General features: G+C 64.4%; 2 protein-coding genes across 4 annotated transcripts; one reads left to right on the plus strand and one right to left on the minus strand.

Moving 5' to 3' along the window:
• The first annotated feature begins 4,106 nt into the window (after positions 1-4,106).
• On the plus strand, positions 4,107-10,316 carry GATD1 (glutamine amidotransferase class 1 domain containing 1). 3 transcript variants are annotated; one of them, XM_027959990.2, is made up of 8 exons: positions 5,094-5,166; positions 6,643-6,719; positions 7,020-7,125; positions 7,407-7,514; positions 8,439-8,533; positions 8,881-8,974; positions 9,112-9,223; positions 9,298-10,316. In XM_027959990.2, the coding sequence occupies exons 1-8, from the start codon at positions 5,103-5,105 to the stop codon at positions 9,302-9,304; spliced, it is 663 nt and encodes a 220-aa protein (XP_027815791.1). In that variant the 5' UTR covers positions 5,094-5,102; the 3' UTR covers positions 9,305-10,316. The 3 variants fall into 3 exon arrangements, with proteins under 3 accessions (XP_042093737.1, XP_027815791.1, XP_027815792.1); XM_042237803.2 differs by lacking the exon at positions 5,094-5,166 and adding an exon at positions 4,107-4,232 and having other exon boundaries at positions 9,112-10,316; XM_027959991.2 differs by having other exon boundaries at positions 9,112-10,316.
• A 1,423-nt stretch (positions 10,317-11,739) lies between these two features.
• Positions 11,740-19,293, minus strand: TALDO1 (transaldolase 1). Its single transcript, XM_027959982.2, has 8 exons — positions 19,164-19,293; positions 15,872-15,995; positions 14,576-14,683; positions 14,302-14,433; positions 12,826-13,001; positions 12,516-12,713; positions 12,215-12,360; positions 11,740-11,942 (listed from the first exon to the last, which is right to left on the minus strand). Exons 1-8 carry the CDS (start codon positions 19,258-19,260, stop codon positions 11,910-11,912), a joined length of 1,014 nt encoding a protein of 337 aa, XP_027815783.1. The 5' UTR covers positions 19,261-19,293; the 3' UTR covers positions 11,740-11,909.
• Positions 19,294-19,585: the final 292 nt, after the last annotated feature.

Here is a 19,585-nt window from a genome sequence, read left to right on the forward strand (position 1 = left end):
TTTCCCCCATTTTATCTTAACCCTGAGGGCGCACAGGTCCTGGGCCCTAAGCACATTCACATTATGGGAGCGTCACCCCATCGGCCCTCGGAAACGATTCCTCTTCCCAAACTGACCCTCTGTCCCCGTTAAACACCTGTTCGTTCTGTCTCTGTGGGCGACCTCAGGTGAATGGAGTCAGACAGGATTTGTCCTTCTGTGTCTGCTTATTTCTCTGAGCGTCACATTCTCAAGGGTCATCCATGGTGTAGCCTGTGTCAGGATTTCCTTCCTTCTAAGTCCCACCCTGCGCGTGGACCAGATTTTGTGGACGCATCGTTCGCTGATGGGCGCTGAGTTGCCTCCACTTGTTGGCTGCGACGACTGTGGGCCCAGCACACAGCTCACTCGGGGACCTGCTCAGAGGTGGGGCGGCTGGGCTGCATGGTGTGCCCCTTAAACTCGGCGGCCGTGTCTCACGCCTGTGGGGCGGCCGGGAGAGAAGCGTGCCTCTCACCCAGTGACACGGGAGCGGGCGAAGCCTCTGAGGTTGACAGCCCATCTGAGAGGGGCCACCTTGGGTCGTTTCGGCTGCACGGACCCAACCGCCGCTGCTCACTGAGTCCTTGGCTGTCCAGGCGTCGCCTTTACTGATTCTTCTGTTGCTGCCGCTTACCTGGTTTTCTGCAGACGAGAGGCCTTCTTGTCATTTATTTGGAGGATTTTTTGTTTGTTTGTTTTTTTGGTCCAGATGCAGGGCCTGGGAGATCTTAGTTCCCCGACCAAAGGTTGACCAGGTATGAACCCTGGCCGAGGCAGTGAAAGCGCAGAGCTCTAACCACAGGGCGCTCCCGCGTGCGTTTCCTTATGTGCCTCGTATTCCGAGCCTTTGCCAAATGGCACTTATCTGCATTCAGTGGCTGGCCTGCATCTGTTTCCTGTGTCTAGAAGTCCCCACATCTCAAGTTTTCACACATAACCGTTGATCCCTTTACTGTCTAACCTTCTGGAATCTTTTCTAATCTAACACTTTTGGCACTTACTCACAGCAAGGACTTTAACCCATCTGAACCTCGGGTTTCGTGGGGACTGAGCGGAGGAGCTCGTGGCGCTTCTCTGCCACCAGAGATGAAGGGGGCCAGGGTCCCCTCAGCCTCGTGGTGACTCTGGCTCCCGCTGTCACTCCGCACACAGCCAGGGTCTGCCCTGGGCCTGCGTCTGCCTGCACCCGCCTCCAGGCCACACTGTACTTTTGAGACACTACTTTGTAATCTCTTGTTCCCGTCTGCAATGCGAGAGACCTGCTGTTCGATCCCTGGGTTGGCAAGATCCCCTGGAGAAGGGAAAGGCTCCCCACTCCAGTATTCTGGCCTGGAGAATCCCATGGGGTCAACGGAGGACACAACTGAGCGGCTTTCACTTTCACTGAGAGAAACACAGCATCTAAGCTTTAGGGATGCTTCGCTTCTCTCGTTTCCTTATTTCGTCTAATTTCCACGCATGCTCAGTTACTGGTGGCCCCTTGCGGGGAATGTTAGAATTGGGCAGCTGAGGTCCCAGGGTGCCATGAGGTTCTGAGGCTCAGCTTTTAAAGTGTATGTACACGGGGCCTTCCCTGGTGGTCCAGTGGTTAAGACTTCACCTTCCGACGCAAGGCGTGCAGGTTCAATCCCTGGCCAGGGAGTTAGGATCCCATATGCCTTGTGGCCGGAAAACCAAAACATAAAGCAGAAACAATATTCTAACAAATTCAATAAAAAGACTTTAAAAATGGTCCACATCAAAAAATATTTAAAAAATGAAAACAAAAAATAAAGTGTGTGTATACGTATTTACGTGCCTATGGCTGTGCTGGGTCTTTGTTGCTCCGCGTGGGCTTTCTCTCTCTTAGCTGCGGTGGGCTGGCTTCCCGTTGCAGCGGCTTCTCTGGTTTCCGACCACAGGTTCCAGCCCATGCAGGTTTCATAGCTGTGGCTTGCGGGCTTAGGTGCCCCATGACGTTGTGGAATCTTCCTGGACCAGGGATCAAACTGGCATCCCCTGTGTTGCAAGGTGGATTCTTACCAGGGAAGCCCCTCAGCTTCTGGTTCATAGCATTCCTAAGCTTGAGGAAGGTAGGGATGCCTCCAAACGATAAAAAAATAAAACCTCTTGGGGACGCCCAGTGAAAATGAAAGCCGCTCAGCTGTGTCCTCCGTGCGACCTCATGGACTATGCAGTCCATGGGATTCTCCAGGCCAGAATACTGGAGTGGGGAGCCTTTCCCTTCTCCAGGAGATCTTGCCAACCCAGGGATCGAACACCAGGTCTCCCACAATTGCAGGTGGAACTTTACCAGCTGAGCCGCCAGGGAAGCCCTGCTGACCAGTGACCATTCCTACAGCACCACTCTTGAGATCTGAACAAAACACCAGATATAAAAAGTGCTCCGTATATAAGAAGCTCACACTGCAAATCCCACGCAGGCTTACAAGGACCTCTGAAAGCCAGGAGAACTCAGCCGGTAGCAGCATGCCCAGGGCCAGAGGCCCCGTCGGCGGGCCGGCAGGGGAAGCTGGGTCGCACGTGGGGTCACTGCGCAGGGATGCAGACGGTGCCTGTGGGGGTCCAGGCTGCTTTCCTCTCTAGAGCCCTCTCCTCCCCTGAGTGTGCAGCCCCCTTTTGGGGGCCCGGGACCTCATTCTTGGTGCAGCGGGGGGTGGGCTGGGCTGGTGCTTCAGGCCAGGTAGGGGCCTCCAGAACCTCTTTTCCAGGGCAGAGTGGCAGAGGCCTGGGGAGGGCAGAGCTGGCCGGCGACCCACTGCTCTGGACCGTCCCGTGGATGCCGAGTGGGGCCTGGACTCCTGCGCCTCCAGCCCCGCCCTGGCCATGGCTCCCTGCCCTCAGGGAGGTGAAAGGGCAGGCAGGCAGAGGCTCCCGGCTTCCCAGGGACCAACCCCATTCTGCCTGCGCTTCCCGTCCGGGGCCTTCAGACCGTGGAGCCGCGCTGGCTGTCAGAGGGCCGCCGAGCAGACGAGAGCCCCATGCCTCCACTTGCCCTCCGAGAGCAGCCCCTGTCCTGGCTGGAGGGCAGCGCACACCTGTCGTGTTGCAGAGAGCACTCAGGAGATGCCCCTGGGATCCACGCCGGCTCCCCGTCCAGCTCTGTAGGACCTGGAGGTGTGTTTGCAGGGAATCCCCTTCAGACGCTCCTCTGGACCCTCCCAGGCCTCTGTCGCTCCCTGTCCTGATGTCCTGGGCCCTGGGATAGGCCAGACTGGGACAGGGCCTGCCTCCCTTTCACATCACCCCACTCCAGGCCACAAAATGCCACTGCCTGGCAGCTGCTGGCCAGGCGCTGGCAGCCTGGGGTCAGCAGTGGAACCAGCAGCTCCGCGCTCTCAACAGCCCTGCCGACGCTCCCGCTCCAGGTGCAGGGGCCCTGTGCCCAGCCGGCAGGCATGGCCTTGGCAGTCCTAGGTTCAGGGGCCGTTGCAGCACAACCCACAGGTGCTTGGGATCTAAGCCTATGGAGGCCTCCCAGCCCAACCCCAGCCAAAAGAGAGCCCGGAGCGAGAAGCTTGACCACTGAAGGGAAGTGGGACGCTTCCTGGCCCTCTGCTGCCTGTTTGGGAAGCTGGGCTGCCCATGACACACCCTCCCTGAGAGAGCCTCGATCCCAAGTCCCTGTGTGGGAGGCCCACCCAGCAGGCCGACTGAGATAACAAAGGGGCACTCAGGGAAGTCCTTGCATGGGGTATTCTCAGGAAGGGAGTATTGGGTAGACAGTGCCTTGGTGCCCATGGGCTTTGAGGGATGGTTAGGAGTTTGACAGGCAGAGAGGTGGGTTCCAGCATTTGGAAGATAGAAATAGGAAGTGAAATGGCTCCCGGGGAAAGGCTCAGATGTGCTTTGAAAAGAGGAAGTTTCCAGGGGAGAAAGCAGAGGAGACCTGAGGCACTGGCCAGCCCCACCGGGCAGAAAGTCCCCCAGAAATGGCCCCCCAGTCACCCGTTCTTGGCTTCAAGGGTGAGCAGGTTCTAGGGACAGGAATAAAACGCTGTCGCAGGAAAACATGACCTTTGGTCCCCAGGGACTTTGTGCCTCGGGGGCCCCAGCACCTGCAAGAGCCCAGGTTCAAGGGCGTCACAGCCCCAACAGCAGAGCCCTCGTGCCCAGCCCCGAGGCCTGCCCTACCTCCTACTGTTCCACTGGGCACTCAGCTGATGATCAGGAACTGGCACAGCCTGTAGGTGATGCCCAGGGGGAGGCAGGTGAGCTCACACATCAGGTGTGACCCGGGGCAACAACTGTGGGAGGGGGCTCAGCAGGATGGGATGGGGGCTCTGAAGGGGGAGCCCCTTCTTCTCGCCTCTAGACTGAGCGATGGGCCAGGAGACAGTCACTGGGCCTGGGCTGCCCTGCTGCAGCACCAGCCATCATGCCCAGGTGCGCCTGGCCACCTGGCCCAGGTGCTGGCCTCAGGGCCAGGCCTGAGTAACAGGCACCTCTTCACCGCTGCCCCCTCCCATGTGAGGGTGGTGGCCACTCCCTGGTACGAGCGCCTGCTCAGGAAGGGGCAGCGAGACTCCCAGTCCACCCGGGGGGCAGCTCAATCGCCCTGACAGGTCACCTTGTGGGTGTCCGCCCCATTGGACACCGACAGACGGACCACTGCCGGGCCCAGAGTGAGGCTTCTGGACGGGGAGGCCGCATGCTACCGCCGCTGCCACGTCCTGCAAGGTGTCAAAGGCCGCGCGGGACGCATTCCTTGCAGGCTGGCCCGCGGCCCCGACCTGGGTTTCGGGAGGGTCAGGAACCGTGTTCCCGACGACCGCGAGCGGGGGTCGGGCTAGGAGTCTGCTCCGTGCCGCTGCGGTCCCGCAGCCCAGCTCAGACCTGTCTGCGGACCCCCGGGGCCACGACGCGGACGCGGTCCGGGAGCGCGCCCAAGGGCTCAGTTGCCCGCGGCGGGCGGCCGACCTGACCCGGAATCGAGCTGGGGGTGGGAGGAGGCGGGGCCAGCGCCGCTCAGCCCCGCCCCCAGGCCGCGCGGCGCGTGACTCCGCCCGGAAGCGCGCCCCGCGCACGCGCCCCGCCGCCCCGCGCACGCGCAGTCGGGCCGGCCCCCCCGCAGACACGCCATGGCGTCCGAGCGGCTCCCGAGCCGGCCCGCCTGCCTCCTCGTGGCCAGCGGCGCCGCGGAAGGTGAGGCTCGCGACGGCGGGGTCGGGGCCGCGAGCGCTCCGGCTCGTGGAGAGCGGCCCGCGGTGGTGCTCGCTGCGGGCTGGCCAGTGCGCCCGGCCGCCGCCCGGGGACGCGGGGGTGGGGGGACTGTCCCGGGGCCCTGCGGTGCGCGGGCCGCGCCCCCCGGCTGGGTCCCGGGTGAAGGTGCGAGGGGAGCCGGGCGGCCGGGCCCCGCCCACGAGCGCGGCCTCTCGGCCGAGGCCTCGGGTGCTCCGGGCCGGCGGGCGGCGGCGCCGGGCGCCTCGGCTTCCGCTAGGAGGTCGATCGGCGGGGAGGCGGGGCGCCCAGGCGGGTCCCGGGGTCCCGCTCCGGAGCCTGCCTCCGGCCTGACTTCAGCCGCTGCCCAAGTGGGCGGGAGAGCGAGGGCAGCGGGACACGGGGTCGCAGTGTGCTGAGCACCAGGCAGGGCCCCTGAGCTGCCCCCCAGAACGGAGACACTGAGGGGCACCACCTCCCGTGGAGAGGTCACGGCTGAGCCACTGAGAGTGGGGTTCAGTCCTGGAGTCGTGGGTGACTGCTGGGAGCAAGGTAATGGTGAGGAGGGGTCGCGCCGGCCTGGGTGTGCCCCCGGGGAGGGATGTTGAGGACATGGATTGGGGGCACAGCTCTGAAAGGCTGCTGGGCTCTGTGGGCAGGAAGAGTAGGCCCTTCCGCGGACCCTGGGCCAAAGCAGGTGGGGTAGAGGGGGCTGGAGGAACCAGGCAGAACCGGGGAGATTGCCTTTGCCAGATATGCAGACTGTCTACAGTGTGCATGCGCCGATCCGCAGACTGGAGAGAGGTGAGGTCCAAGGTGAGGTTCAGGGTGGAGTCCCCTGATTAAGCTAAAGGCGGAAGGACACAGTTCAGGTCCCTTTAGAAGCAGGTGTCTGTGATGGAGCCTCAGCCCCCAGGAGTGGGGAGCCTTCCTCCTGGGTCCGCAAAGAGGGCAGGGCACAGCACCAGGGCTGGGGTGGCGTGCAGGACCCAGGAGCTCTGTGGGGGAAGGAGCCCACCGCCCCGATCCCGCAGGCACCCCCCTTCCCCACGGACACAGGCCGCGGCCCCGCCTCCAGAGGCACAGGCCTCTATCACTGCCCCCCTCCCCTCCCCCGGCTGAAATCGGTAGGTGTGTGGCGGTCTCAGTCCCTGGTGAGGGAGTGTGGCCATCCAGGCCACGTCCCGTCCGGTGGCCAGAGCTCCCAGCAGGGGAGGGAGCTGGCAGGCACACAGGTGGTTTGCGGGCCTCGGGACCCTCACACTTGGCTTCGCCTTCTGGAAAAGGCCTGTAGTGGTCAGGCTGGGGGGAGAGAGAGACCCCCTTCAGGGGATGAGGGGGCCAGGGGGCTGCAACTGCTGCCCCAGCCACGTGCGGGGTGGGCCCTGGGTGAGGTGGGGTGAGTGGCTGCTCCCCAGGCCGGGAGAAGCCCCGAACCGACCGGGCTGCGTCTCCTCGCAGGCGTGTCGGCCCAGTCCTTCCTGCACTGCTTCACGCTGGCCAGCGCTGCCTTCAGCCTGCAAGTGGCCACCCCTGGGGTGAGTCCCGCGCCCCTGTCTCCAGGAGAGCCCGTGTCTCCAGGAGAGTGACGCCATTCGTGGAGGGGCCTAGGGGCCCAGACCCCAGGGGCTCTGTGCTGAGTCTCCCCAGAGGCTCCTGGGACGCCTGCCTCCACTCGTCGGGCGGGGACTGTGGCCTGCAGGGGCTGAGGGGCTGAGCTGACGGCGTCTTTGTCCCGAGGGGCTGCCGGGGGTCCCAGCCCTTGTCAGTTTCCTGGAGCCTCCGTGTGCCAGTAGCAGGGGGTGAGGTGCTGACCCTTGGCCTCTGGGCTCCCACAGGGGAAGCCCATGGACTTCGTCGACGTGAACGAGAGCAACGCGCGCTGGGTGCAGGACTTCCGCCTCAAAGCTTACGCCAGCCCCGCCAAGCTGGAGTCTATTGACGGTGTGGGGCCTGGGAGGGCCTTGGGGGGTGCGGTTCCTGCTGGGTCCTGACCCCAAACTACTTTCTCGCCTTCCTGGAGCATTCCGGGGCTTGCCGTGGAGCACCGTGGCCATCTGGGCCACGTCCCGTCCGGTGGCCAGAGCTCCCAGCAGGGGAGGGAGCTGGCAGGCACTCGGGTGGTTTGCGGGCCTCGGGAGCCTCAGCCGGTGGGGGCAGCAGGAGCGGAGAGGGGCCGGCTGCTGGCTCCGCCGTCCGTGACTGACTGGGCTGTGGTCCCCCAGGAGCCCGCTACCACGCCCTGCTGATCCCCAGCTGCCCTGGGGCCCTGGTGGACCTGGCCAGCAGCGGGTCCCTGGCTCGCATCCTGCAGCACTTCCACTCTGAGAGCAGTAGGTGCCTCGGGCCCGGGGTTGGGGGGTGGCGTGAGATCCAGGGAAGATGGGACCCCGCCGACAGGGAGGAGTGCCTGAGGGGGTGCGGGAGGTGGTGTCGTGGGCCTCATTGGGGCTCAGGTTTTGGTGGGAATGCCGAGTCACTGCAGGAGCTGCCTAGGGTCAGTGTGGGGCGCCGTGGTCCCGACCAGTGGACAGGTTTACTCAGCGCGTATACACGCGTATACACACACACAAAGGTGGGCATCCCTTCCACCGCCGGCCTCCCGACTTGCCCCTGTGGTGCCTCAGCCTGGTTCCCTTGGGGGCTGTGGGCTGGGAGCCCCACCCCCTGCAAGATGGGCAGGCAGGATGCTGGCTTGGTTCCTGGTGGGGTATGTGGGTGGCCGGGGGGCAGGGGCTGGGAAAACTGCCCTGAGGAGACGTGTCTGCTCCAAGGGGACGTGGCACACTGCCCTGGCCTGGCGTCAGGACGAGTGGGCAAACCCAAGGCTGTACACAGCGTCCTTTGTTGGTGGAAACGGGGCCTCCCTGTCCATGGGCAGTGCTTGTCCGGGCACTCAGCCGTGGGAACGCACTTGTGCCAGCCTGCCCTCTGAGACGGGGGCTTGGAGCCAGGGGCCTGGGGTTGAGCAGAGGGCCGGGGTCCCCCTGCCCCGCTACCGACTGCATTCAGAGGAGGGGGCTCTAGGCGCTGCCCAGAGGCCGAGTCAGGCGGCTCTGACAGGCAGAGGGCGGTGCTCCCGTGTGACGGGTGGACCCAGCAGCCATCTTCCTCCCACTGAGCCTGGTTCTCAGCCCCTGACCAGCTTGAGGGGATCTGAGCTCTGAACAAACTCACCTTGTGTGGAGGGCCAGGAGGTAGGGTGTCGCTGGGGTCTGGGCGGCTGCGGCGTCGAGCACGCACTGGCCTGCTTGCAGAGCCCATCTGTGCTGTGGGCCACGGCGTGGCCGCCCTCTGCTGCGCCACCAGCGAGGACAGGTCCTGGGTGTTCCAAGGCTACAGTGTCACCGGGGTGAGTGCACGGACAGGCGGGGCCCTTGGGGGGGCAGCAGTTGTTGGCCCAGCGTGGCGCAGGGGGCTTGCCGCCGGGGTCCCTCGAGCCCCATTGAGTGGGTGGCTGCTCGCAGGTCCTGGGGTGGGTCTGGGGGGGCTCCTCCAGGGGCACCGCCACACCCCCTTGTCAGGCTCCGTGCCCGACCCTCGGCCCTGAACTCACCTGCTTGGACCTTTCTGGTGGCCCCGTGTCCTGATGCTGGGGAGGACCCGGGAAGCTTCGCCCCTGCAGTGGACCCCTCCCCACGGGCAGCGCCTGGGGGTGGCCACAGCCCCCTGACCCTGGGCACTGCCCTGGCCCCACAGCCCTCCGTGTATGAGCTAGTACGGGCGCCGGGTTTCGCCCACCTGCCCCTGGTCGTGGAGGACTTCGTGAAGGACGCAGGGGCCTGCTTCAGCGGTGAGCGGCCGGGCTGAGCATCCAGGGGGCCGTGGGAACCCTGGTCGCGAGCCCCAGCTGGGGCGGCGGGGCAGGGCGGCGGGGTTTCGGGGCGCCCCGCTCGCAGCCTGAGGCCCCGGCGCTTGGGTTCCTTGCAGCCAGCGAGCCTGACGCCTTGCACGTGGTGCTGGACCGGCACCTGGTCACCGGGCAGAACGCCGGCTCCACCGTCCCTGCCGTGCAGAACCTGCTTTTCCTCTGTGGCAGCCGGTGAGGGGCCGCGGGTGGCGGTGGGGCCCGCCTGGTGCCCGGCCCCTGTGTCTGAACTGGCATCTACCCCGCAGGAAGTGAGCAGGCCCCGAGCAGATGCCGCCACCTCCAGATGTCCTGGGTGTCCCCCGAGACCCTGCCTCGTGACACCCGGCCTGCCTGGCCCCTGGTGGAATTCCTGGGGTGCTCTGAGGATCCTCCCTGAAGGGGTCGGCCTTGGGGGATGGGCCGAGCCAGTGACTGTGGTGGGTCTCCCTGGGGAGGGGTAGGGAGTGCTGAGCGGGCTGTCCGTGGGCCCCGAGCACCCCGAGTGCTCCACAGTCAGCTGTGGGGTCCCTGGGGGACGCAGAGCCTTCCTGGAAGCTGGGGCGATTGCTGACCAGGACCCAGGGGTCCTGTTCCTGGCTTCCCTGTGGTCTGCCCACCCCTTTGGTCCTTGGTGGGGGCTGACGCTAGCCTGGAGCGCTGTTTCAACATGATGGCAACCCCACGTAAGGCTGGGGTGGACTCAGGCGGACGCTGCGGCGTCTGCACGTCCCCTCCAACGTTGGGAGTGAAGCTTGTGGACAGCGCCCGCAGCCACCCTGCTGAGTGGCGTCCGGGTCCCGATGGCCAGGCCTGCTTCGGGGTGGGCGCAGCAGGGCCCTGAGCTCCTCTTGGAGTGCGGCCGCTGGCCTGGGGTGGCGGACGGCCCTGGGTTGCCAGGTGGTTGTCCAGCCAGCAGACTCCAGTGCAGCCTGGGCGCTCTCCAGCTTCTCAGGGCGCCTGTCCAGCCTGGGGCCCACAGGTGGGCCCCGGAGCTGCCCTGCCCCATGTGTGTCTCCTCTCCCCGCCTGGCTCTGCCCTGGCCAGCCCCTTGGAAGGGAGGAGGAGGGAGGCGGCTAGGCGTCTCAGTCCCAGCGCTGCAGACCAGGCCGTGCCCTGTACGCGCCCCTCTCTGCTGGCGGCTCCAGACACCTGCTGGCCTCCGCACCCTGGGCCTGGGCCCCCTCACCAGCCATCCCATGTGTGGCACCAGTTGGTGACGGACCTAGCTGGACAAAAGTGTTTTTAAAATGGTAACGCAAATAAAGAGAAAAATGGTGACGCCTTAGGGCCATCTTCTGTGTCCGTACCTGACCTGGGTGGGCTCTGCGGGGCAGGGCCCTGCCCAGCCTTCTTTGCTGGCCCCACGTGGCCCGGTCTCCATGCCCGGGGCGCTGGGGTGGGGGCCGTGGCCCAGGATCCAGCAGGAGGCCCCGTGGGGTTTCCCACATGCTCAGTGTTGAAAACAGACCCTGAGCTCCAAGTCCACGAAAACGGTGTGTGGCTGTCCGGTGCTGTTTTCGATGAGTCGTAGCTTACGTGAAAGGAACCTTCTTAACGGACAGTATTCACATCGTGCCCAGTGGACACCCGATGAGGCGTCCAGGAGATTCACGGTGGACTGGCCCTTTGTGGGAGGGTCGGGGGCCAGTGTGTCCCACAGCGCTGGCTGCAGGGGGTCGGGCCCGTGAGCAGGTGGGCGTCACGTGTCAGCTGTACCCACTGTCTGCACCAAGGCCCTGGGCCAGGCGGCCTGGCGACTTCCACCTCCTAGGACACAGCTTGTTCACCAGCTCGGTGCACGGAGTCTGGGGTGTCGCTGAGGGCTTGCAGGAAGCCGTGGCCCTCTGACCCAAGCTGGCGAGGCAGCTGGCAGGGGGCTGGGGAAGACCTGCCCTGCCAGCACACTGGCAGCGTGGTGCCTGCCCTGAGCCCTGCCCACCCAGCACTGCTCCTGCTCCTGGGAGGGCAGCTCCAGAGGCACACTCCCAGGGGCCGGGCTGCCCTGCATGGAGCTATGGGGGACAAGCCCGGCCTGGCAGGGCCCCTAGGGAGGACAGTGTGCACATCCAGACCTGAAGTGTGTCCCACAGGCCCATCCCGACACCTGGCTCCCCTGGTGCAGACCTGGACGCCCAGCCACCCTGTCCTGCTCCCAGGGCCCCCCCACCCGCCCACGCCGACCCCCAGACCCGGCCTCCCCCAGGCCCCGCGCCGACCCTCTTTCAGTTCCAGAAACTCGGGCTGGTCACAGGGAGAAGAAGGGCTCCCCAGCGGGCCCCCGTCACTACCCACTGCCAAGCCCTCCACAGTGCAGCATGCCCATTGCAAAATCCAGATGGTGCAGCAAGGCACAAGCTGCCCGCCTGCGCTCGGGCGTGAGGCCCGGAAGCTGAGGCCCGAATGTGTCACGCTGTCCCCACAAGGTGGCACCACCACCCCCAAAGGCACCTGGGCCAAAGGAAAGTCTGGGCAGCGTGGCCGAGGCAGGGGAGCCGCGTGTCCCCACAGCAGGCCTCTCCGCCAGGGCAGCACCCCCCCGCCCAGCTCTGCAGGCACAGCTTAGAAGCTTCGGGGTCCCCGCCTTCAGAGTCGAAGCTCTCAGGTCACTGGCCAGCAGCAGACGAGGGGCTGTCACCACTGACTGGGGGTCCCCATGGGGCTGCTGACCTAATCCTGCCTTCATCAGGCCCCAGGAAGGAGACAGCCAGGAAAAGTGAGGCCTTTAATGCGCTGAGCAAATTTTCACATAAATCAGAAATCTATGATTCGTCCCCGCTCCAATTAGTAAAAAAAAAAATCCAAGATTCATCACAAAGCATGTGCAATTAGGCGCCAATTCAGAGACGCACAGATCCGTGGTCCAGCCTCGAGTGCCGCGCTATTTTCCATTCTCTGCGCTGAACATCCGTTCCTGGAAACGAGTGGTGTGAGCCGGTGCGCCCGCCAGGCAGCCCGCCCCGCCCCGCCCCCCCCCCGCCCCGCCCCCGCCCCGGGCCCTCCCGACATCGGCCCCGCCCCTCCTGCCCGTGGCCCCGCCCCTCCTGCCGGCCCATGGCCCCTCCTGCCCGTGGCCCCGCCCCTCCTGCCTGTGGCCCCGCCCCTCCTGCCGGCCCATGGCCCCTCCTGCCCGTGGCCCCGCCCCTCCTGCCCAGGCGCCCGTCCCAACCCCGGCCCTGCGCTCACCCTCAACATCCGCTCCAGCTTCACCGCGTCCGCGGCGAACCTGCGGATCCCGTCAGAGAGCTTCTCCACAGCCATGCGGTCCTCGTTGTGCAGCCAGCGGAAGGCCTTCTCGTCCAGCTCGATCTTCTCCAGGTCACTGGCCTGGGCTGCGGAGCAGATGCCGGGGCCGCGGGCTCAGTGAGGCCCCCTGCCGGGTGGAGGCAGCCCCGCCCCGAGGCTCCAGGTTCCACAGCCTCAAGGGACCGAGGCACCGGTGCCTGCGGAGCCCGAGGCTGGCGGAAGATGGGAGGGGTGGTCTTACCTGCTTTGGCCGAGAGCGCAGGCGCCAGCTTGCTGTGGTCCTTGACCAGCTCCCCCAGGAGCTGGGGCGAGATGGTGAGGAAGTCGCAGCCAGCCAGGGCCTTGATCTCGCCCGTGTTGCGGAAGGAGGCGCCCATGACGATGGTTTTGTAGCCGAACTTCTTGTAATAGTTGTAGATCTTGGTGACGCTCCTCACTCCTGGGGGACACACGGGAGCTGCCGTCCGTGCCGCCCGACCCTCAGTCCTGGGGCCCCCCAGAAGCACGCGGCACAGCACCCCCCTGCCCCGGCCCGCGGGGAGGCCACTGACCAGGGTCCTCCTGGGGCTCGTAGGACTTCTTGTCCGTGTTGGCCACGTGCCAGTCAAGGATGCGACCCACGAAGGGCGAGATGAGCGTCACGCCGGCCTCGGCGCAGGCCACGGCCTGGGCGAAGGAGAAGAGCAGCGTCATGTTGCACCGGATGCCGTGCCGCTCCTCCAGCTCCCTGCGGGGACGGACGGCGCACGGGTCAGCCCCCGGAAGGCAGGGGCGGGGCGCCCCACCCTCGTAAGTTCACCAGGGCGAGCTCAGGCTAGCGGCTTGTGGGCAACTAGACCTCATCAAACCCACACTTCAGAACAGGGAGCACGGTGAGAGGCCCCCTGAGAGCTGCAGACACAGTCCTCCCTTGTCACAGAACCTCCGTGCTGGGCCAGTGCAGGAGACGCGGGTTCAGTCCCTGGTCCGGGAAGACCCCACATGCCCCCGAGCACCGGAGCCTGTACTCCACAAGAGGAGCCGCCACAATGCGAAGCCCCCGCCTCCCACCTGGAGAAAAGCCAGGCAGCCGTGAAGACCCAGCACAGCCGAAGGAAAAAAGGGATCTCTCTGGGCTGGAGATCACGGAGCGGGCTCCAACCACAGCAGCATCCTGCCTCAATCCCACAGCCTCCCGGCCCCAAGGCCCTGCCCTCTGTGTCAGCCTGCAGAAAGCCCGTCCCCCAGATGACGTCAGGGCCGGCCACGAGAAGGGGGTCCTGGCCACGCTCTACCACCTGCCAGCCGAGTTCCTGTCCCGGTGGATGGTTTCAGAGGCGCCCAGCCACCGGGCCACAGGGAAGCGGTCAGGAAGTACAGCCTTGGGGGCACAGCACCACCTCGGTGGCCAACGCCATAAGCACTGGGCCAGCAACTCTGCCGCTGGTGTGCGCCCACAGGAGAGCGTCCCGGGCACACGCCCAGCAATTCCACCGCTGGTGTGTGCCCACAGGAGACCACCCCGGGCACACGCCCAGCAACTCCGCCACTGGTGTGTGCCCACAGGAGCGCGCCCCGGGCACACGCTCAGCATTATCCGACACGGGCAGCCACGTGCCCCGGGAGGATGTGCTTGGAAGGTGTGCACACACAGGGAGACCTCCTTACGGGGACTCAGCTCCGCCACACGCATGGCGCACGTGAGCCTGGAACGCAAGCCAAGCAAGGGAAGCCACACACGCAGGCCACGTGCGGCGCGGTCCCGACCGGCGGAAGCGTTCAGAGGCAGAAGGGTGCGGGGCCGTAACAACTCAGGGGCCCGTGGGGGTGGCCAGGCGCTCCCAGGACGGCTGAGCCTGGGCGCAAGGGCAGCGTCCTGTCCACGACCGCCTGCCCCCTCCGCGCCCAGCATGCTTGGGGGAGCCGACTCCCACTCTGTCCTTGGCAGACGACACCTCTGCCAGCAGCACCACACAGGCCCACTGCCCGAGGGGCCCACCCAGGACGGGCAGAGGCCCCAGCAGCTCCTCGCTCACTGGGACACTTACTTTCCGGCCTGAATTCCTTCCCAGGTGGACGAGAGCTTTATCAGGATCCGCTCCTTGCTGATGCCAGCCTCCTTGTACAGCTCGATGAGGCGCCGGGCGCGGGCCACCATCGCATCCTTGTCAAAGGAGAGCCTGCGGGGGACCCGGCGCCCGCTTGCAGCGGCTGAGTGGGGCAGACGCAGGCGGAGGCCAGGCGCCCACAGCAGCGCGTGGCGCCGGGAACAACAGCGGCTGCTGCTCCTGACACCCCCACCCGGCGGCCCTGAGGCCTTACCTGGCGTCCACTTCCGTGGATACGCGGCCTGGAATTTTCTTCAGTATTTCTGCCCCAAACAACACAAAAAGTTTATCAATAGCATTTGTAATCTGTTCCTCTTGTGACCTGAAATTCCAAGGGAAAAAAATGAGGTTAGAAGCTTACTTTTAAACGCACAGGATTCTACAAAGATTGTTACCTGCTTCCCAAATTCTTTTCCCACCATCTTTTTTGTTAAAAAACTTTTAAAGTGGTGATGAAATTCACATCAGGAAACTGACCGTCTTATCCATTTTCTTTCTTTTTAAATTCTGGCCACACCACATGGCTCACAGGACACCTCAGCTCCCCGACGGGCCGAGCTCGAGCGCCCGCCCTCTCCCCAAAGAAGCAGCTGGTTCGGGCACTGAGGCTGCTCACACGGGGGCGGCCACACCCGCCTCATCTCCAGTGTCTCCATCCTTTGAGCTGAGCCCTCCCATCTTTGGGGGCTTGAACAAAACACTCTTCCCAACCTCTCTGAAGCTGCCTGGGCAGATGAATAAAGGGCACAGTGCAGCTCCAAGATGGACCACAAAGATCTCCGGCCTGAGAGCAGGGCCAGTCTGCTGATCACTAAGGGCACTGCCTCGCCACCAATTCCAGGAGCATCGCGAAGCGAGGGGAGCCGCCAGCACAGGGTGCACAGCGGGGGGCAGGGCAGGCCCCGGGCATGACTGCCACCCCTGCACACGGCTGACCTCGGCACACAGGGCACCAGAGAGGGACAGGCCAGCCGGGCACAGCTCCTACCAGGGGCACAGCTCCTGCCAGGTGCCGCTGTTCCCTGCGAGCCCACTCTCAGCTGAGCAGTACCCAGATGAACATTTAAAATGCAACCCAGCAAAGGTGAGTCTATGGAGAGAAGAGCCCGTCTGTGGTCGCAGGCGGAGGCACGAGAGAACACTCTAGGAGGCGAGCACATTCTCGGACTGGACTGTGGCTGCACCACTGCACGCGTGAATGCTCCGGAATGAGCTGGACTGCTCACTGAGACAGTGACTCTCACTCCAACACAACTGTCAGAAGGTAGCAAAGTGCCAGAAAGCAGCTCTGCGGCTGCCAGGGCTGAGGACACCGGCTGCAAACGGGGGGAGGACTCTGGGGCGCTGTCCACACGCTCCTGCCAGCAAAACTCAGTGACCTGTTTACTCACAGTGGGTGATGCCCGCAAGAAAGCAGATAGCGTTCCTTCCTGGAGCCTAAAACCCTGGCAAACTGGCCCCAGGGGTGGGAAGCGGGCAGACCCGGCCACACCCACAGCCCCGCACTCACCCGCCCAGCTTCCTGCCGTAAGCAACGGCCTCCTCCACCAGCTCCTGGTAGGCTGGCATCTGTGCTGCGGCCAGGATCAGGGACGGGTTGGTGGTGGCATCCTGGGGCTTGTACTCGTCGATGGCTGGGAAGCGAATGTGGGAAGCAGGGGTCAGTGGAGAGCCCGCTTCACCCAGAAACCTGAGATGACCCCTGAAGCCCTAAACACAGGAACAGAGCCAAGTAGGGCGCGGCCACACTTCATGCAGGAAGGCTGGCCAAGAGGCAGCTGAGCGCAGTGAGGAAACCTGGAGGCTAAGCCAGCGAGCAGCCGTGCCAAGAGCCAAGAGCTGCCCAGCACCAAGGAGCAGGGAGGGAGGCGACCAGGAGACCGACGGCGACCGCAGGTGCTGGCGCCCAGGTCAGCCGCGGAGGGGCTGGACACGGGCCTTCAAACTATTCTTTTAACACACTTGTTCCTTCCTGATAACCAGGCGGGAATTCCAGGAGTCTCGAGGCCCCGGCTGTCACAGGGCAATGCCGAGCTCAAGTTCATCAAAACTCAGCTTCCAGGATTAGCCGGTTCAGTAAGTTGATTTGGCAAGTTAGCATTTTCAAAGTATCTTCTGATGACAAGACTACAGAGATGGAAAACAGGGAAGGGAGCTGGCTCTCAGGGGCCGGGAACAGCTATATCCTGCCTGTCCTGGCGGCCGTAAGAACCCGCCACAGAGGACGCCCCCTCCTCTGTGCAGCTGGAAACTAGGGAACGCAGGGCCAGTCTGCAGCCTGCTCACAGCACCATGTTGGCAGCAAGTCCCCCGTTCTGATATCACACCACAGCCACACACGACACCCGGGGAGGTGATGGCAAAAGGGCTCGTGGGACCCTATGAGCCAATTCTGCAACTTCCTGGACCCTACCAATCATTTCAAAATAACAAGTTAAGAAAGCACGCTCCGGAGTGGAGCTCACACAAACGTGCGGAGGCCCAGCGTCACGCGCTGAAGACAGTGCCCTGATAATGCTGACTCTTAACAAAATGAAAACAAAATCTGGGGTCAAGAGACGGGCTTCAGGCTCCAGGGACCCTTAAACAGAACACAAGCCTGGCGTGGGGCGGGGAGCCAGGAAGAGCATCCACAGCTCTGACTTACTTTCAAAGAGGCTTATGATGCCCCGAAGGCAAGACCCTTCAGTCCATAAAGTGACCGTAAAGCTGACACTACAGCTACGTGCTTCTCTGGTGGCACAGCTGGTAAAGAATCTGCCTACAGTGCAGGAGACCCAGGTTAGATACCTGGGTTGGGAAGATCCCCTGGGGAAGGGAATGGCTACCCCCTCCAGTATTCCACAGAGGAGCTTGGTGGGCTACCGTCCATGGGGTCACAAAGAGGCAGACAAAACTGAGCAGCTAACACACACCTAGTGTGCTGCTCGCATTATCAATACGCGTGTTTTTAAATAAAGTCACGAACATCCACTTAGCGACCTTCAGTGTCAGCACCTGGGTGCAGACGTTTCTCAAGAGGAGAACAAGGAGCAAGCATTCCCCACGACGCCTCCGGACGCGCTGGGCCTACAGTGACAGAGGTCAGGGCTTAGAGTTAACCTGAAGACCAGCCAGCCTGCAGCTGCTGCCCAGTGAGACCCAACAGGAAAACAAAACAGACTCAGCAAAGGTGGGAAACACTCCACACCAAGAGGAACAAACCAGGACCTCCCTGGTGAGGCAGTGGGTAAGAACCTGCCTGCCACTGCAGGGGTCGTGAGTTCGGTCCCTGGGCCTGGATGATCCCACACGCCCTGGGGCAACTAAGCCTGGTGCACCACAAGTACTGAGCCTGGAGCCGTAAGTACCAAGCCCCTGAGCCCGAGACCCCATGCTCCACAAGAGACCACCACAGTGAGAGGCCCTCCACTGCAGCTGCAGCGCAGCCCCCGCGTGCCGCAACTAGAGAAAAGCCCGTGCAAAGCAGAGACCCAGTGCAGCCAAAAACAAATCAAATTAGGACCAAAAAGGAGCAGGAAGACATGCAGCCACCTTCCCAGACCCTCTATCCTGGTGAGGTCACTGCCAGAGGCCTGGACCAGGGAGGGACGGGTGGGAAGAAGCTGCTGGCCTCGCAGGTCAGCCGGAGCTGGAATTTCCCAGGGCGCCCAGCTCTGACCAGGAGGGAACCTTCTGTCAGCTGGTTTAACGTACAGGTTGGACTCAAGCCCATCACCATCGCCAGTGTTTATATTTAAGCAGCCAAATATGCTTACTCATTTTCCTCAGCTCTGTGAGATAGTGTCTTATTCTTACCAAAGAGGAAATAAAGCCTGTTTCTCAAGTCACCATGAGAAAGCAGAAACGAGGAAGTCCTTCCCTACGGTGTGCCCCAGAGCACTCCCAGCCCCAGAGCGTTTCACGATGTCTCTGACAGCCTTCATGGTTCACAGAGGATGTGAACGGAGGGCACCTCGTCTGGGTTTCTGCTGCAGAGGATGGGAAGGCCAAGCCCCCCAGTTCCCTCCTAGGAAGGTGAATCAAGCCAGGAAAACCTAAACCTGGGGCAAGCTTTGCTTGCCTCCCTGCAGTGAGTGGGGCTTTACCCCCGGGGCTCCTTGGTCCCAGGCGGTGAACGTCTGGCTGGCCCGCACCCGGCCGTGGTCCCCAGCGTGCACAGCTGTCCCCTGGGCAGGGGTGGGAAGGGTGCAGCACGGGCTTTCAGAAGCAGGTGGCGGCATTCGCAGTGTCTGGTCTTCCTGGGCCCAAAACTAACTCGTGTTCCTGCTCAACATTCGCGCAACGAAACTGCCCCGTGTCTCCACAAGTGGTTCGCATCTCCAAGGCGGACCAGGAATCGCTCTTCAAATCTAGGTTCTTGAGACACTGTCCCCTGACCCACTGGCGGTCCCCGCGGACTCCAGCAGCGCAGAGAGGACGGGGGCGCCGGGCCCCGCGCGTTCGGGTCCTGAGGCACCCACGCCCCGGCCGACGGTGAAGCGGCCCGAGCACGGGGCGCCGAGAGCAAGGGAGAAGCGGGGCGGGGAGCAGCAGGGCCGAAGTGGGGACGAGGGACGGGGCGGGGGCGAGGCGCAGAGGCGTCTGGCAAGGGGCGCCCAGGAGAAGGGGGACAGACTCCTCGGCCCAGGAAGCCGGGTGGCCGGGCTTCGCCGCCGCCCCTGCGACCCCCGGCCGCGCGCCCGCGCTCCCGGGCCCTCCCCCGCCTCCCCACACCGCCCGGCGGGCCGGCGCCCCGCGCGCCCGCAGCCTCTCCCTGCTGCGCGGCCCGCCCATGAGCGCGGGGGCCAGCGCGGCCTCACCGTGGAAGTCGCCCGTGTCGGCCACCACGGTGGTGACCTGCTTGAGCTGGTCCAGCGCGTTCTCCATCCTCTGCCGCTTCACCGGGGAGCCCGACATGGCGAGCGGCGGAGAGAGCGGGGGACCCACAATGCCCCGCGGGCCCCGCCCCCGGCCGCAGCCAATCCGGGCGCGGCGCGGCAGGGCGGACCTGCGCGCCGGCGCCGACGGGGCCCCGTCCCCGAGACGGCGCCCCGCCCCCGAGACGGCCCTCGCCCCGCGGAGCGGCGCCGCAGGAGCTGTGCTCAGCCAGGGCGGCGCCCCGGAGCGCTGAGTCCCCCGGGCGCTGAGTCCCCCGGGCGCTGAGTCCCCCGGGCGCTGAGTCCCCCGGGCGCTGAGTCCCCCGGGCGCTGAGTCCCCCGGGCGCTGAGTCCCCCCGGCGGTG

The sequence above is a fragment of the Ovis aries genome, chromosome 21 (genome assembly GCF_016772045.2).
Source record: "Ovis aries strain OAR_USU_Benz2616 breed Rambouillet chromosome 21, ARS-UI_Ramb_v3.0, whole genome shotgun sequence".
Classification (NCBI taxonomy): domain Eukaryota; kingdom Metazoa; phylum Chordata; class Mammalia; order Artiodactyla; family Bovidae; genus Ovis; species Ovis aries.

Coding starts and splice junctions, on each gene's coding strand:
- GATD1 (XM_027959990.2), top strand. CDS start 5,103: ATGGCGTCCGAGCGGCTCCCGAGCCGGCCCGCCTGCCTCCTCGTGGCC. Junction 5,167..6,642: donor GGCCAGCGGCGCCGCGGAAG/GTGAGGCTCGCG, acceptor GTCTCCTCGCAG/GCGTGTCGGCCCAGTCCTTC. Junction 8,975..9,111: donor CGCAGGGGCCTGCTTCAGCG/GTGAGCGGCCGG, acceptor GGTTCCTTGCAG/CCAGCGAGCCTGACGCCTTG.
- TALDO1 (XM_027959982.2), bottom strand. CDS start 19,260: ATGTCGGGCTCCCCGGTGAAGCGGCAGAGGATGGAGAACGCGCTGGAC. Junction 13,002..14,301: donor GAAGGAATTCAGGCCGGAAA/GTAAGTGTCCCA, acceptor CCGTCCCCGCAG/GGAGCTGGAGGAGCGGCACG. Junction 12,361..12,515: donor TGCGCTCTCGGCCAAAGCAG/GTAAGACCACCC, acceptor TCTGCTCCGCAG/CCCAGGCCAGTGACCTGGAG.